The 14,881-nt window shown below is 43.1% G+C and overlaps 1 protein-coding gene across 4 annotated transcripts in view; it reads right to left on the bottom strand.

The window, feature by feature from the left end:
- Nucleotides 1-5,552: 5,552 nt before the first annotated feature.
- The window catches only part of C1D (C1D nuclear receptor corepressor), a 54,636-nt gene continuing 45,307 nt past the window's right edge, over nucleotides 5,553-14,881 (bottom strand). For all 4 annotated transcript variants that reach the window (XM_077282549.1, XM_077282550.1, XM_077282548.1 and 1 more), the window contains one exon: nucleotides 5,553-5,837. In XM_077282549.1, the coding sequence (XP_077138664.1) occupies nucleotides 5,670-5,837 (168 nt within the window). In that variant the 3' untranslated portion in view covers nucleotides 5,553-5,669. The remainder of the gene's footprint in view (nucleotides 5,838-14,881) is intronic.

Raw genomic sequence — 14,881 nt, forward strand, 5'->3', positions numbered from 1 at the left:
TTCCAAAATGGGGTCACTTGTGGGGGGTTTCCACTGTTTAGGCACATCAGTGGCTCTCCAAACGCGACATGGTGTCCGATCTCAATTCCAGGGAATTCTGTGTTGAAAAAGTCAAATGGCGCTCCTTCCTTCCTTCTGAGCTCTGCTGTGCACCCAAACAGTGGTCCCCCCCACATATGGGGTATCGGCATTCTCCGGACAAATTGCACAACAAATTATGTGGTTCATTTTCTCTTTTTACACTTGTGAAAATAAAAAAAATTGGTTCTGCAGTAAAATGTTTGTGAAAAAAAAGTAAAATGTTCATTTTTTCCTTCCACATTGCTTCAGTTCCTGTGCAGCAACTGAAGGGTTAATAAAGTTCTTGAATGTGGTTTTGCGCACCTTGAGGGGTGCAGTTTTTAGAATGGTGTCACTTTTGGGCATTTTCTGCCATATAGACCCCTCAAACTGACTTCAAATGTGAGGTGGTCCCTAAAAAAAATGGTTTTGTAAATTTTGCTGTAAAAATAAGTAATTGCTGGTCAAATTTTAACCCTTATAACTCCCTAATAAAAAATGTTTTTTCCAAAATTGTGCTGATGTAAAGTAGACATATGGGAAATGATATTTATTGACCATTTTGTGTGACATATCTCTCTGATGTAAGGGCATAAAAATTCAAATTTTGAAAATTGCAAAATTTTCAACATTTTCGCCATATTTCCATTTTTTTAATAAATAAACGCAAGTAATATCGAATAAATGTTACCACTAACATGAAGTACAATATGTCACGAAAAAACAATCTCAGAATCAGCAGGATCTGTTGAAGCATTCCCGAGTTATAGCCTCATAAAGTGACAGTGGTCAGAATTGTAAAAATTGGCTCGGTCATTAAGTACCAAATTGGCTCTGTCACTAAGGGGTTAAAGTATTTTAATATATACAAACTGGTCCATGATCCCTGGTATACAGTAAATAGGTCCAGCACCATAGTAAGAGAAACCTGAACATATCATGATGCTTGCACCACCATGCTTCACTGTCTTCAGAGCGTACTGTGGCTTGAATGCAGAGTTTGGGGGATCGTCTCACGAACTGTCTGTGACTCTTGGACCCAAAGAAAACAATTTTACTTTCATCAGTCCACAAAAATGTTTCTCCATGTCTCTTAAAGACAGTTGATGTGTTCTTTAGCAAATTGTATCTGCTTCAGTACATCATTTTTTTTTTTCTTTAACAGTGGGACATTGAGGGGACTTCTTGCTAAGAGATTAGTTTCACACAGGCGTCTTCTGTCACAGTCCTCACAGGTAACCTGAGACTGTCTTTGATCATCCTGGAGCTGATCATCGGCTGAGCCTTTGACATTCTTCCATCCATTCGAATGGTGGTCTTCTGTTTTATTCCACGTCTCTCTGGTTTGGCTTTCCATTCTAAAGAATTGGAGATAATTTTAGCTGAACAGCCGATCATTGTCTGCACTTTTTAAGTTTTACCCTCTCCTATCAACTTTTTAAATCAAAGTACACCGTTCTTTTGAACAATGTCTCGAATGACCCATATTTCTCAGGCTTCCAAGGAAAAAATGCATGTACATGTCCTGGCTTCACTCTTAGGCTATGTTCACACGGTGCGTTTTTTGGTGCGGATCCGGAGCGGAATTTCAGCTGCGGATCCGCATCCGTTTTCCATGTAGGTTACAGTACAATGTAACCCAATGGAAAACAAAATCCGCTGTGCCGACGATCCTTTTTTCCCCAGGAAAATCCGCGCGGATTTGCCTGCGGAAAAAAGAAGTACCATGTCAATTCTTTCTCCGGATTCCGCTGCGGGTTTCCAGCAGCACCAATAGGAAACTGCATTTGGAAACCCGCAGTGGAATCCGCAGAAGAAAAAGGATCAAAATCCGCAGCTAAAATCAGCGCTGAATTTTAGCTGCGGATTTTCAAAACAGGACAGGAAAAAAAACTGATGAAAAAACTGAACGTGTGAACGTAGCCTTAGGCCACCTAATTCACACCTGTCTCTTCACAGAATGATTGACCTCACTAATTGAACTCCACACTGCTATTATTTTGAACACACCTCCTTTCAATTAATTATTCTAACACACAGACTCAAAACCATGTAGATCATGAATGCGGAGTCTGGTGGTTTTCTTAGAATCTACTGCACCAACTGGTAAATGGTTTGACATGTGGTGATATAATTTATACCAAAAGCAGTGATTAATCTGGTTAGTCATATTGGATTGCTATTAGTTTGAACACCACTGTAATTGTAAGGCCATGTGCACACTTTGCGGGGTCCTCTGCGGGTTCTCCCGCAGCGGATTTGATAAATCTGCAGGGCAAAACCGCTGCGGTTATCCCTGCAGATTTATCACGTTTTGTCTTGCGGTTTCCGCTGCGGGTTTACTCCTACTATTGATGCTGCATATGCAGCATCAATAGTAATGTTAAAAAAAAAAAAAAAAATGGTTATATACTCACCCTCTGACGTCCCGATCTCCTCGGCGCTGCACGCGGCAATCCGGTTCCAAAGATGCTGTGCGAGAAGGACCTTCGTGACGTCATGGTCAGGTCATGTGACCGCGACGTCATCTCAGGCCCTGCTCGCACAGCAACCCTGATACCGGACGGCTGCGTGCAGCGCTGAGAGGAGAGTATAGCATTATTTTTTATTTTAATTCTTTTTTTTTTTTACCACAAATATGGTTCCCAGGGCCTGGAGGAGAGTCTCCTCTCCTCCACCCTGGGTAGAAACCGCACATTATCCGCTTACTTCCCGTATCGTGGGCACAGCGGATCAATGCATTTCTATGTGTGCAAAATCGCTGCGATTCTGCACAAAGAAGTGACATGCTGCGGGTTGTAAACCGCTGCGTTTCTGCGCGTTTTTTCCCGCAGCATGTGCACAGCAGTTTGCGGTTTCCCATTGGTTTACATGTTTACTGTAAACGCAATGGAAACTGCTGCGGACCCGCAGCATCAAAATCGCTGCGGATCTGCGGTAAAAAACGCTATGTGTGCACATAGCCTAAGGGATCATGCAGACATCCATCCATGCAACATGATACAACCAAAGCCTGCAATGCACAGACTGGACAGGGGCTATACGAGCGCTCTCCCTGTGTATTAGGGCTATAAGACAGCTTCCCCTGTGTAGTAGGGCTAAGAGCTGTGCCAGACCTCAGAGTCCAAGATGGACTGTTCCCTATGCCAAGTATTGGCTGTAGCTACTCTGATCCAAAGATGGAACCACACAATTGCTGGCCATCTGAGTTCACTTTTTTTGCTGGCTAACTGCATTCACTGTTCATGCTAGCTGACTGATCACTCCGTTTCTAATATGGCACCTGCTCCTTGTGCTGGTGCCGTCCCCTCTACTAAGAGCTGGATGCATCAGCTCAGATTCCAAGATAGCACTAGCTCCCTGTACTGGCTCTGCCCTATTTGCTAAACATTGGCTGTCTGTGTAGAGCGTGGCGGTGGCAAAAGGGGCGGGTGCCATCTTAGATTTTGAGCCGCGCACACTTCCGCATTGCTGCAACTGGCTTTCCAGTGGAGAGCCGGTCCTTTTTTGTCCTGACCTTGTGTTCCACAAATGACATATCCCCCAGTGACTCTTTTAAAGAGTAGGCATGCTGCCTGCTAATCAGAAGAGACATCCGAGGTTATGGCAGAAAGGATGAGGTTCTAAGGGTTCTGTTTGTGGACCACTCGGCATTACATGGCAGACCACGGTCCTGCAAATCTTTTTGACCACCTCTAGTGGTCAGCAATCAGTACGGCTATTCTGCAGACACGGCATTCAACAGAGCAAAGTGTGATATCCTGTAGGGAAAATGCATCGTGTTGGAACCATGAAGTCAATATTGATTGTAGTTGAATTCCCATTATTTCTGCCATATTTATCAAAGTGTCTCACAGGGCTTCATAAATTTGGTATGTCTACAAATATTTCACACCCACTAGAATTGGAAGTTTTTGTAATTTTTTTGCTTTTAAAAGTCACAATTCAAAAATCTGGCCTATTTTCATAGCTTTTCACGGCCACTTTCAAAAAATGACAAGAGTGGCATATAAATCATAAAAGGGTATTCATTATTGCATAAAAACAGCAATTCAACATTTTTTAATTTTTGACATCAGATCTGTGTTATTATTTATCATGACACAACCAATATCAGCCTGTGTGTTACAGCAGCTGTTCTGTTAAATTTGTCCACAAAGGTCTTTTTTTTTGCTCTCGACACGTATATATGGGTATTGGGATGCCCATGACCTCACTTCATCGGCAATTCCCCAGTATCCTTATTTTGAATTACTTTTACTAGACGTCTATGGGCCCGATTCATCAATGCTTTTACTCAAGAATTCTGGTGTAAAGGCTTTGGAAAAATAAAATGTTGTCACAACTCGGAGCTGCACCTAAATTTTGTGACTTCTTGCATCTTCATGGCAGTTTCTCTCAGCTCCACCAAAATAGCAGCTGGGGCGTTGTGACTGCTGTTCATTAAATTTAGGACAAGCGGTGGTGTTCGCCAAGCCACAAAGCATGGCCTGGAGTATGACTTGTGTCGAGGCGCACATAGAGGTTTAGGCCACTCATCCGACGCTCCCGATTTATGAAGATGTGAATTCCTCTTCATGACTTAAGACCGTCTGACTCTAGTACGCCATCGGGCCCCTATTTACTCGCTGAACACTACTCCATTATCTATAAATCATGCTGCCATCGGTTGCTGTATTTTCTATGGATCTGTAGTACGTGGTCCATTAAATATGCCCCTTAAACAGCTAAGGATCTGTTTTGCCCTAACATTTTTTGAAGTGACTGATTTCCATGATCCATGACATCTCAGAAACCACTTGGTAGTCCCACTTGGACTACTGTAGCCGTTAGGCTATGTGCTCACGTTAAGTATTTGTTGGGGAAATTTCTGCACCATTTCACAGGAAAAACGCAGAAGCAAAAACAATTGTTTGTGGTTTTTTTTTTTGTGGTTTTTTTTTACTTTTTTGGTGCTGAAAAAAAGATCGGGTGAAATCTGCAGCCAAAATGCTGAAAGAATTGACACGCTGTAGATTTAAATCCTCACCAAATCTGCAAGTAAAAAATAAGCAACGCGGTCACGAGACTTCTGGATTCTCATTCACTTTACTGGCATCAGGAAATCTTTCAGATTTTGTGATAAATTTGCAGTGAAAAAAAGCAACAAAAAGCAACGTGTGCACAAAGCCATATAGTACTTGTCCAATATGGTAACTTTGCCTAAGTTGACAAATAATAAAGTCCTAGTATGAACTCTCTCAATTAGGCAGTAGTTCAGCGCGAGAGATGGCAGAAAAGACATTATTCAGGAAGGGCACACACAGACCTGAAAATGAGCAGTGTGCCACATCCCGTAGACTACCTTCACCTTCCTTCCACTTCACTCATGTTTTAAGCCCTATGGATCCCATCCTTCACAGATGCGGGAGATCCAGCCTGTAGTGTGAAGAGTGAACTGTAATTCCCTGTGGCACTCTATGAAGTTTTCAAAAATTAAACTTAAAATCAGACATTTTTTATTTTATTTTATTTTTTTTTTAAACACAGACTTTAATAAAATACATCTTCAAGACAAAGAGTAAACAAAAAAAAAATTGAAAAAAAAAAAAATGTAAAACTCAAAAAATTTATTTCTGCTTTGCTTTAGACTGTTTTTTGGCCGGAGTGCCTTCCTCGGCAGTGGGATCACACAGTGCATGCTTTATAAATCGCTGTGCCGCTCCCTTGTCCAGCCGGGCAGCTTTCTTACGATCTGTTATTTCTTTGACTCTGTTCATGTAACTTCGTATTCTTTCCTACAAAACAAAAAAGGTAAAGATTAGGTCAAATTAAAAAAAAAAAAAAAAAATCAGTCGCACGGATCAAATCCGCTTTCCGACAATGAAGCGCAATAGAAGAATCGTCTCTGGCCGCCCAGGTCTCAAGTATTTTCAGCTAAAGAACCAATGGTTTGTCAGAATTCAGGCAAAGCATGGATGGCTCCCATTTTCACATATATTTATGACTTGTTCACATTGTGCATTACTGTATAGTTTCCTAACTAGAGTTCAATATTCTCATCTGTTATAAGAAGAAAATCTGGTGCCAATTACTGATTACAACATTTCGGACACTCGTTTAACATAAGCTCTACCGAGAGAGCTTGGCCTCATTCTTCACGTATGCTGGCGTATTACACACTGTAAAATGCCAAGTCTCAGGGCATTGTGCTGGCACCGCATGCCGTGTTAGGCCGGTTTCACACGTCAGTGGCTCCGGTACGTGAGGTGACAGTTTCCTCATGTACCGGAGCCACTGACACACGTAGACCCATAAAAATCAATGCATCTGTGCAGATGTCATTGATTTTTTGCGAACCGTGTCTCCGTGTGCCAAACACGGAGACATGTCAGTGTTCGTGGGAGCGCACGTATTACACGGACCCATTAAAGTCAATGGGTCCGTGTAAAACACGGACCACACACGGACCTTCTCCGTGTGCAGTCCGTGTGGCGTGCAGGAGACAGCGCTACAGTAAGCGCTGTCCCCCCCACATGGTGCTGAAGCCGCGATTCATATCTTCCCTGCAGCAGCGTTTGCTGCATAGAAGATATGAATAATAGTGTTTAAAATAAAGATCTATCTGTCCGCCGCCCTCCCACCCCCTGTGCGCCCCCCCGCTGTTCTGAAAATACTCACCCGCTCCCACGTTGGCTGTCGCTGCTTCCTGGTCTGGCCGCCCCTTCTACTGTATGCGGTCACGTGGGGCCGCCGATTAGAGTCATGAATATGTGGCTCCACCTCCCATAGGGGTGGAGCCGCCTATACATGACTGTAAATGAGCGGCCCCACGTGACCGCATACAGTAGAAGGAGCGGCCAGACAAGGAAGCAGCGACAGCCAACGAGGGAAGCGGGTGAGTATTTTCAGAACAGCGGGGGGGCGCACAGGGGGTGGGAGGGCGGCGGACAGATAGATCTTTCTTTTAAACACTATTATTCATATCTTCTATGCAGCAAACGCTGCTGCACAGAAGATATGAATCGCGGATTCAGCACCAGATGCTGGTACGTGTGGTACCCAGCACGGTGCGTGTGGTACCCAGTGGGCACACGTGTGCCGCAAGTGTGCCACACTGATGTACACCAGAAACGTAGGGGCACACGGACACGAATGATTCCAGTACCAATTGTTTCCGGTACCGGAATTATCTGGACGTGTGGGACAGCCCTTACGCATATATTACATGGGTGAATTTGGGGAAATGTTATATAGGTCTACAACATAAAATGTAGGGTCTTAAGGCCTGAAGCACATTAAAAGTAGACCAAACAACTTGAGACGGCCTCCCCACAACCCTCCAGTCAGATGCTATAAAAAACACTTAACTACTGTGTTTCCCCAAAAATAAGCTCTAGAATAATTTTACAGGATTTTTGTAGTATGCTTGAGATATACTCTTAAAATAAACCCTAGTTACTGTTAGGACCGGCGTTGGGGGAAGCAAACTGGTCAATTGCCCCAGGCCCCCTGCAAAACGGACAAGATCAGGTGCAGACTAGGCAGATAGGGTCAGTTAACGGGATGGACAGGGTCAGATACAGAGAGTACTGGTATTGGGACCTTACAACTAGGCAGCAGGAAACTCACCAATGGTCCTAAGCCACATCCCCTTTGGAAGAGGAAACCTTAAACACCTAAATATCTCCAAGCCATTGGCTGGGGACATTTTCAGAAGCGCACACGGCCCTTTTAGGAAGCAGGGAGCATGCACACGTGCCCCCTAAACATTCTCCCAGAAGAGCTGTGTGCTGTCCATGGGCCCTGGGGAGCGTGGATGGGTAAGTGAACACACCATCCCTGCAAGGGGGGAGGAAAAGGACACGTGCAGAGGCGCAGGCACTGTTGTAACATACATGTATGTACAGTTAGGTCCATATATATTTGGACAGAGACAACATTATTCTAATTTTGGCTCTAGACATTACCACAATAAATTTTAAACAAAACAATTCAGATGCAGTTGAAGTTCAGACTTTCAGCTTTCATTTGAGGGTATCCACATTAAAATTGGATGAAGGGTTTAGGAGTTTCAGCTCCTTAATATGTGCCACCCTGTTTTTAAAGGGACCAAAAGTAATTGGACAGATTAAATAATTGTAAATAAAATGTTCATTTCTAGTACTTGGTTGAAAATCCTTTGTTGGCAATGACTGCCTGAAGTCTTGAACTCATGGACATCACCAGACGCTGTGTTTCCTCCTTTTTGATGCTCTGCCAGGCCTTCACTGCAGTGGTTTTCAGTTGCTGTTTGTTTATGGGCCTTTCTGTCTGAAGTTTAGTCTATAACAAGTGAAATGCATGCTCAATTGGGTTCAGATCAGGTGACTGACTTGGCCATTCAAGAATATTCCACTTCTTTGCTTTAATAAACTCCTGAGTTGCTTTGGCTTTATGTTTTGGGTCATTGTCCATCTGTAGTATGAAACGACAACCAACCAGTTTGGCTGCATTTGGCTGGATCTGAGCACACAGTATGGCTCTGAATACCTCAGAATTCATTCGGCTGCTTCTGTCCTGTGTCACATCATCAATAAACACTAGTGACCCAGTGCCACTGGCAGCCATGCATGCCCAAGCCATTGGGCATTGCCTCTGCAGTGTTTTACAGATGATGTGGTATGCTTTGGATCATGAGCTGTACCACGCCTTCGCCATACTTTTCTCTTTCCATCATTCTGGTAGAGGTTGATCTTGGTTTCATCTGTCCAAAGAATGTTCTTCCAGAACTGTGCTGGCTTTTTTAGATGTTTTTTAGCAAAGTCCAGTATAGCCTTTTTATTCTTGATGCTTATGAGTGGCTTGCACCGTGCAGTGAACCCTCTGTATTTACTTTCATGCAGTCTTCTCTTTATGGTAGATTTGGATATTGATACGCCGACCTCCTGGAGAGTGCTGTTCACTTGTTTGGCTGTTGTGAAGAGGTTTCTCTTCACCATGGAGATTATTCTGCGATCATCCACCGCTGTTGTCTTCCGTGGGCACCCAGGTCTTTTTGCATTGATGAGTTCACCAGTGCTTTCTTTCTTTCTCAGGGTGTACCAAACTGTAGATTTTGCCACTCCTAATATTGTAGCAATTTTTCAGATGGGTTTTTTTCTGTTTTCGCAGCTTAAGGATGGCTTGTTTCACCTGCATGGAGAGCTCCTTTGACCGCATGTTTACTTCACAGCAAAACCTTCCAAATGCAAGCACCACACCTCAAATCAACTCCAGGCCTTTTATCTGCTTAATTCAGAATGACATAATGGAGGGATTGCCCACAACTGTCCATGAAATAGCCTTGGAGTCAATTGTCCAATTACTTTTGGTCCCTTTAAAAACAGGGTGGCACATGTTAAGGAGCGGAAGCTCCTAAACCCTTCATCCAATTTTAATGTGGATACCCTCAAATGAAAGCTGAAAGTCTGAACTTCAACTGCATCTGAATTGTTTTGTTTAAAATTCATTGTGGTAATGTCTATAACCAAAATTAGAAAAAGGTTGTCTCTGTCCAAATATATATGGACCTAACTGTATGTATGTATGTATGTATACTATATATTTTATATATACACAGTCCACATGTATATGCAATATGTTTTATGACATTATTATATTTAAGTAAATGTTGATTTTTTATTTATTTTTAATAATTAATGTGAATGGTACATGGAACTATGGTAAATCATTCCTGATGAAGGTCTGATTTTATAAGACCAAAATGACATGTGATTATTTATGGATTGTTAGCACAATAACATGTACCTTTACATTGTACACAAGGTATACCTAGTCCTTCACACTACTCAGCCCCTGCAATAGGTATGTGGAGAGGTTTAGATACATAGATGTGAATGACTAATTCTAATTGAGGACAGCAGGAGATACCTGATGGAAGTCAATAATGGATTTATATTTTTTTTTTTCACACACAGGAGACAAAGCTGTTGTCATCCCCCTACTTAACTTTCTGTACTTCTGTGGCTGGACTAATACCACTGTGGACAATACCATTTGGAGAAACAGCTCAGGCACCTATGATTGTGAGGAGAGCGAGGACAATTTACACTGTCCCATACAATGCACCAATTTCGTATTTTGCTTGGCTCCGATTTTCTGGATTATAAATGTATATTGAGATCCATTATTATTCCTCTGTGACACGTCAAAAATGGAACCAGTTCATTCCCATTTGTAATATTTCAATCTTGAAATAAGTGATATGCTTTGATGTTCCCGGTTGGCAAAAACCCTTGAAATACAGAGCGTATATATTCAATCTGTTCATTCAACTTAATGGAACAAAAAAAGACAAACCGAGGAGATTTATTCAAAGTTGTAAATATGTCACTTCAACATGATTACTGGACAGTACACAGCCCTCCGATGCCAAAAAAGCTTTTAGCTTTGTTGTAGAACCAAATTCTTAACTGTTGAGAAAATGAATTAATGAGGGAATAGGACGAGGGCTGCGAGCGTGAATGGATGTGTGTGTAAAAAGCTCACTTCCATGGGGGGCTGCTCGCTCTTCTTGGCTAGTAAATCACCGCCTGCAATATTTATGGACTTATACAGGAATGTAGAAAGCCGAGATACGACTTAAGCTTTTACACAAAGATCATCTTAATGTAACATTTTTGTATTAATATCTCTTGGGGAGAAATGGAGGAAATATATATTTATATCCTGAAACAACCCTCTGCGATGTGACACAATCTAAACGTTGCATTGATACTGGGTGTAGGAGTCAGACGTTTACCAACTAGGCTTGTGCTGAGAAATTAAATAGTATCTCTATATAGTATCTCTAAATAGTAAATCTCTACGCTGATGACACGCAGATCTACCTATCTGGACCCGACCTCACTTCCTTACTGACCAAAATCCAACAATGTCTGTCCGCTATTTCATCCTTCTTTTCCGCTCGTTTTCTAAAACTGAACATGGACAAAACAGAATTCATCATCTTTCCCCCACCTCACTCTACCCCTCCACCCGACCTATCCATCAATGTCACTGGCTGCTCACTTTCCCCGGTCCCGCACGCTCGGTGCCTCGGGGTGATACTTGACTCTGCCCTCTCTTTCAAGCCACATATCCAAGCCCTTGCCTCCTCTTGCCGATTCCAACTCAAAAACATTTCCCGGATCCGTGCATTCCTTGACCATGAAACCACAAAAACACTAGTACATGCCCTTATCATCTCCCGCCTCGACTACTGCAACCTCCTACTCTCTGGCCTCCCCTCTAGCACTCTGGTACCACTCCAATCCATCCTAAACTCTGCTGCCCGACTAACCCACCTGTCTCCCCTTTACTCCCCAGCCTCTCCTCTCTGCCAGGCCCTTCACTGGCTACCTATTGCCCAGAGGCTACAGTTCAAAACACTACAATACAAAGCCATCCACAACCTGACTCCTCCATACATCAGTGACATGGTCTCCCGTTACCTACCTACACACAACCTTCGATCATCTCATGATCTCCTTCTCTACTCCTCTCTCATCTCTTCCTCCCACAACCGCATCCAAGACTACTCCCGTGCTTCCCCCATACTCTGGAACTCTCTACCCAAACACATCAGGCACTCACCCACCACGGAAACCTTCAAAAGGAACCTGAAGACCCACCTCTTCCGACAAGCCTACAACCTGCAATGATCCCCAGTCTACTGAACCGCCACATGACCAGCTCTACCCTCTCCTAATGTATCCTCACCCATCCCCTGTAGACTGTGAGCCCTCGCGGGCAGGGTCCTCTTTCCTCCTGTACTTGTGTGTGCCCTGTTTTACTCATGTTTATTATACTTGTCTATATTTGCCCCGTTCACATGTAAAGCGCCGTGGAATAAATGGCGCTATAAAAATGAATAATAATAATAGTATTTTGTTCAGAGTATAAAATACATGGAATAGGAATCTGACTGTATATTAACAGTGTAAAATGTTTGTTGCAATGATGGCAGACAACCTTCACTGTGATAAAGGGCCTTCATCGTGGCAAAATGGCATTCACCATGGCAAACTGCCTTCATCGTGATGCTCTATCGCCGCTAACAGTGACGGACCCGGAAAAGCTGTAGCCCGCGTCCAAGGCTTGGTCTCACTCAATGTCGGCACATCGCTAGCGCTCACCCATTTTGGCATGCTTTGGCGATGCGCACGAAATAGGGCTTAATGGCAGCGTTAACGGACTGCGTTACACCGCGTTATGCCACGGTGTAACGCAGTCCGTCTAACGGGCTGCTTAAACGTAATGTGAACCCAGCCTAAGTCTATTATGAGGCTCAGTGGATTGCATGTAAACCGCAAGATTTTAGGATATATTATAGGTAACAGTGACATGGAAAATGAAAAAAAAAAAATATAAATAAATATACTGCTCTGGCAAAAATTAAGAGACCTCTGCAAAAATTTCAGTTTGTCTGATTTTTCTCTTTATATGTATATTTTTGATTAAAATGTAAATTGTTCTTTTATTCTATAAACTTCTGCCATCATGTCTCCGAAGTTCCAAGCAATAAATTTTGTATTTATTTGAAGCATCCCCAGATCAACACCTGGTCGTCGAATGGTTGTTAGACGGAGACCTGGAGAGGTGTACACGTCACAGTGTCTTGCACCCACTGTGAAATTTGGTGGAGGATCGGTGATGATCTGGGGATGCTTCAGCAAGGCTGGTATTGGGCAGGTTGTTCTTTGCAAAGGACGTATGAATCAAGCCACATACAAGGTTATCCTGGAAAAAATAGTTGATTCCTTCTGCTCAGGCAATGTTCCCCAACTCTGAGGACTGGTTTTCCAGCAGGACAATGTGCCATGCCACACAGCTAGGTCAATCAAGGTGTGGATGAATGACCACCACATCAAATCCCTGTCATGGCCAGCCCAATCTCCAGACCTGAATCCCATTGAAGACCTCTGGAATGTAATCAAGAGGAAGATGGATAGTCACAAGCCATCAAACAAAGAAGAACTGCTTATATTTTTGTACCAGGAGTGGCATAAGGTCACCCAAAAGCAGTGTGAAAGACTGGTGGAAAGCATGCCAAGCTGTGATTAAAAATCATGGTTATTCCACAAAATATTTATTTCCAAACTCTTCCCGAGTTACTCATTTAGAAACAACAATATTAAGGTTTAATAAACTTGTTGTTTTTTTTCCTATGTCAGTGATTGATAGTGGCATTTAAATGGCTATAAATCAGTTATCGGACCAAGCTACGGTCGCTGCAGTTACAGGCAGATGCCGGCTGTGTAAAACAGCTGGCATCTGCCCAATATGAAACAGACTCGGCTACGGAAACATCAGGGTATGTAACGGGGGTTAAAGGTTTATTCCCACCATTCCACTCTGATGGGGCATACTGAAGCCCCATTCTTGGCATCAGTGAGGGTCTCACAGGTCAGACCCAAAACCGTCCAGCGAGTTATCCGATATCCCGTGAAAAGGTGAGAACTTTTTATATTAGGAACAATCTACTAAGGGCTAGGACATTTTAGTTTCGTTTCCACAGAAACCTCCAAAGTAAAACAATAAGGTTTTTTCCAAAAAGTAAAACTCTAGAAGAACGTGAGATGGGACACATGGGTCCCAGCGAAGTCTCCGCTCTTCAGACAGGTTTATTATCTCCATGAAGAACACGGCTCCTCTGATTTGCTTCCCGTAGATATACTCTGCCTCCTACAACGGTCGCCTATCATCATATATAATAATCACTTGCAACAAAAAAAAAAAAAAAAAAAAAGGGTCATCTCACAGAAGGAAGCCACCAGCCAACGTCAGCTGGCAGCACGGGAGGAGATGATCCCAGTCCTCCTGGCTCACATCCCAATCTCTGCCTCTGTGCTGAGCGTTGCTGTTCTCATTACTGTATTTGTCATGGCTTCTCTCTGTGGGTCTGATGGATGGCGGCGCTGCCTGCACCTTCTCATTCCTGTAGCTTCTACAAGATATATACTGTTACAAGGCGCAGAGAATATAAGGTTACAGGCCGCAGCTGGAGGTTGGACGGCGCAGGAGACCCTCGCTTTGCCTTGGAATGAACGGAGGGATATACCCCTCCGAGGAAGGCAGAAAATACAGAAAAAAAAAAGAAAAGACCTTCCTGAATTTATGGCCAATTCAACCTTTAGGGTATATTCACAAGTTGCATTTTTGCTGCGTTTTTGTATGACAATTTTAAGCTGCGTTTTACAGTACTAGCAAAGTCTATGAGATTTCAGAAATTTCATGCATGCACATTGGGCTATTTTTTTCCTGACTGATTGCAGCATGTCACTCCTTTCAGCGTTTTTTCACCCACAGTAAACAAGTGCAAAAACCTAACTGTGTTTTTAGGGGGCACTAAAGTTTATTAATACGCACAAGAAAAAAAAAAAAACACACAGCAAAACCTGTTTTTTGTAAGCAGCTTCTACTGCCATGAGAGCAGGTTTTGGCTTTAGGAAAAAAAAAAAACGCAGCAAAAATGCAACGTGTGAACATAGCCTTAGAGCATTTCTTAAAGCAGTAGTCCGGTAGTGACTTTTTTTTATAGGTGCATTCATGGGTCCACATAGAAAAATGTGCTGCGAACGGATCTCTCGATGGAGTTTGGTCACGTTTCGGTCTATACTAGACATCTAGCCATACACCCGCTGGAATGGAATGCTGTGTATCCCATGATTACATTAAAATCTAGTCTAGGGCATGCTGGGAGTTGTAGTTGCACAACAGCTGAAGTCCTGTGGTTGCCGATCCCTGATCTAGTCTAACAGGTCTACGACTCATAGAAAGGCCTCACCACCACCCAGACTACAAAAAACCATCTTACGCC

Source organism: Ranitomeya variabilis, chromosome 2, assembly GCF_051348905.1.
Source record: "Ranitomeya variabilis isolate aRanVar5 chromosome 2, aRanVar5.hap1, whole genome shotgun sequence".
NCBI classification, from domain to species: Eukaryota; Metazoa; Chordata; class Amphibia; order Anura; family Dendrobatidae; genus Ranitomeya; species Ranitomeya variabilis.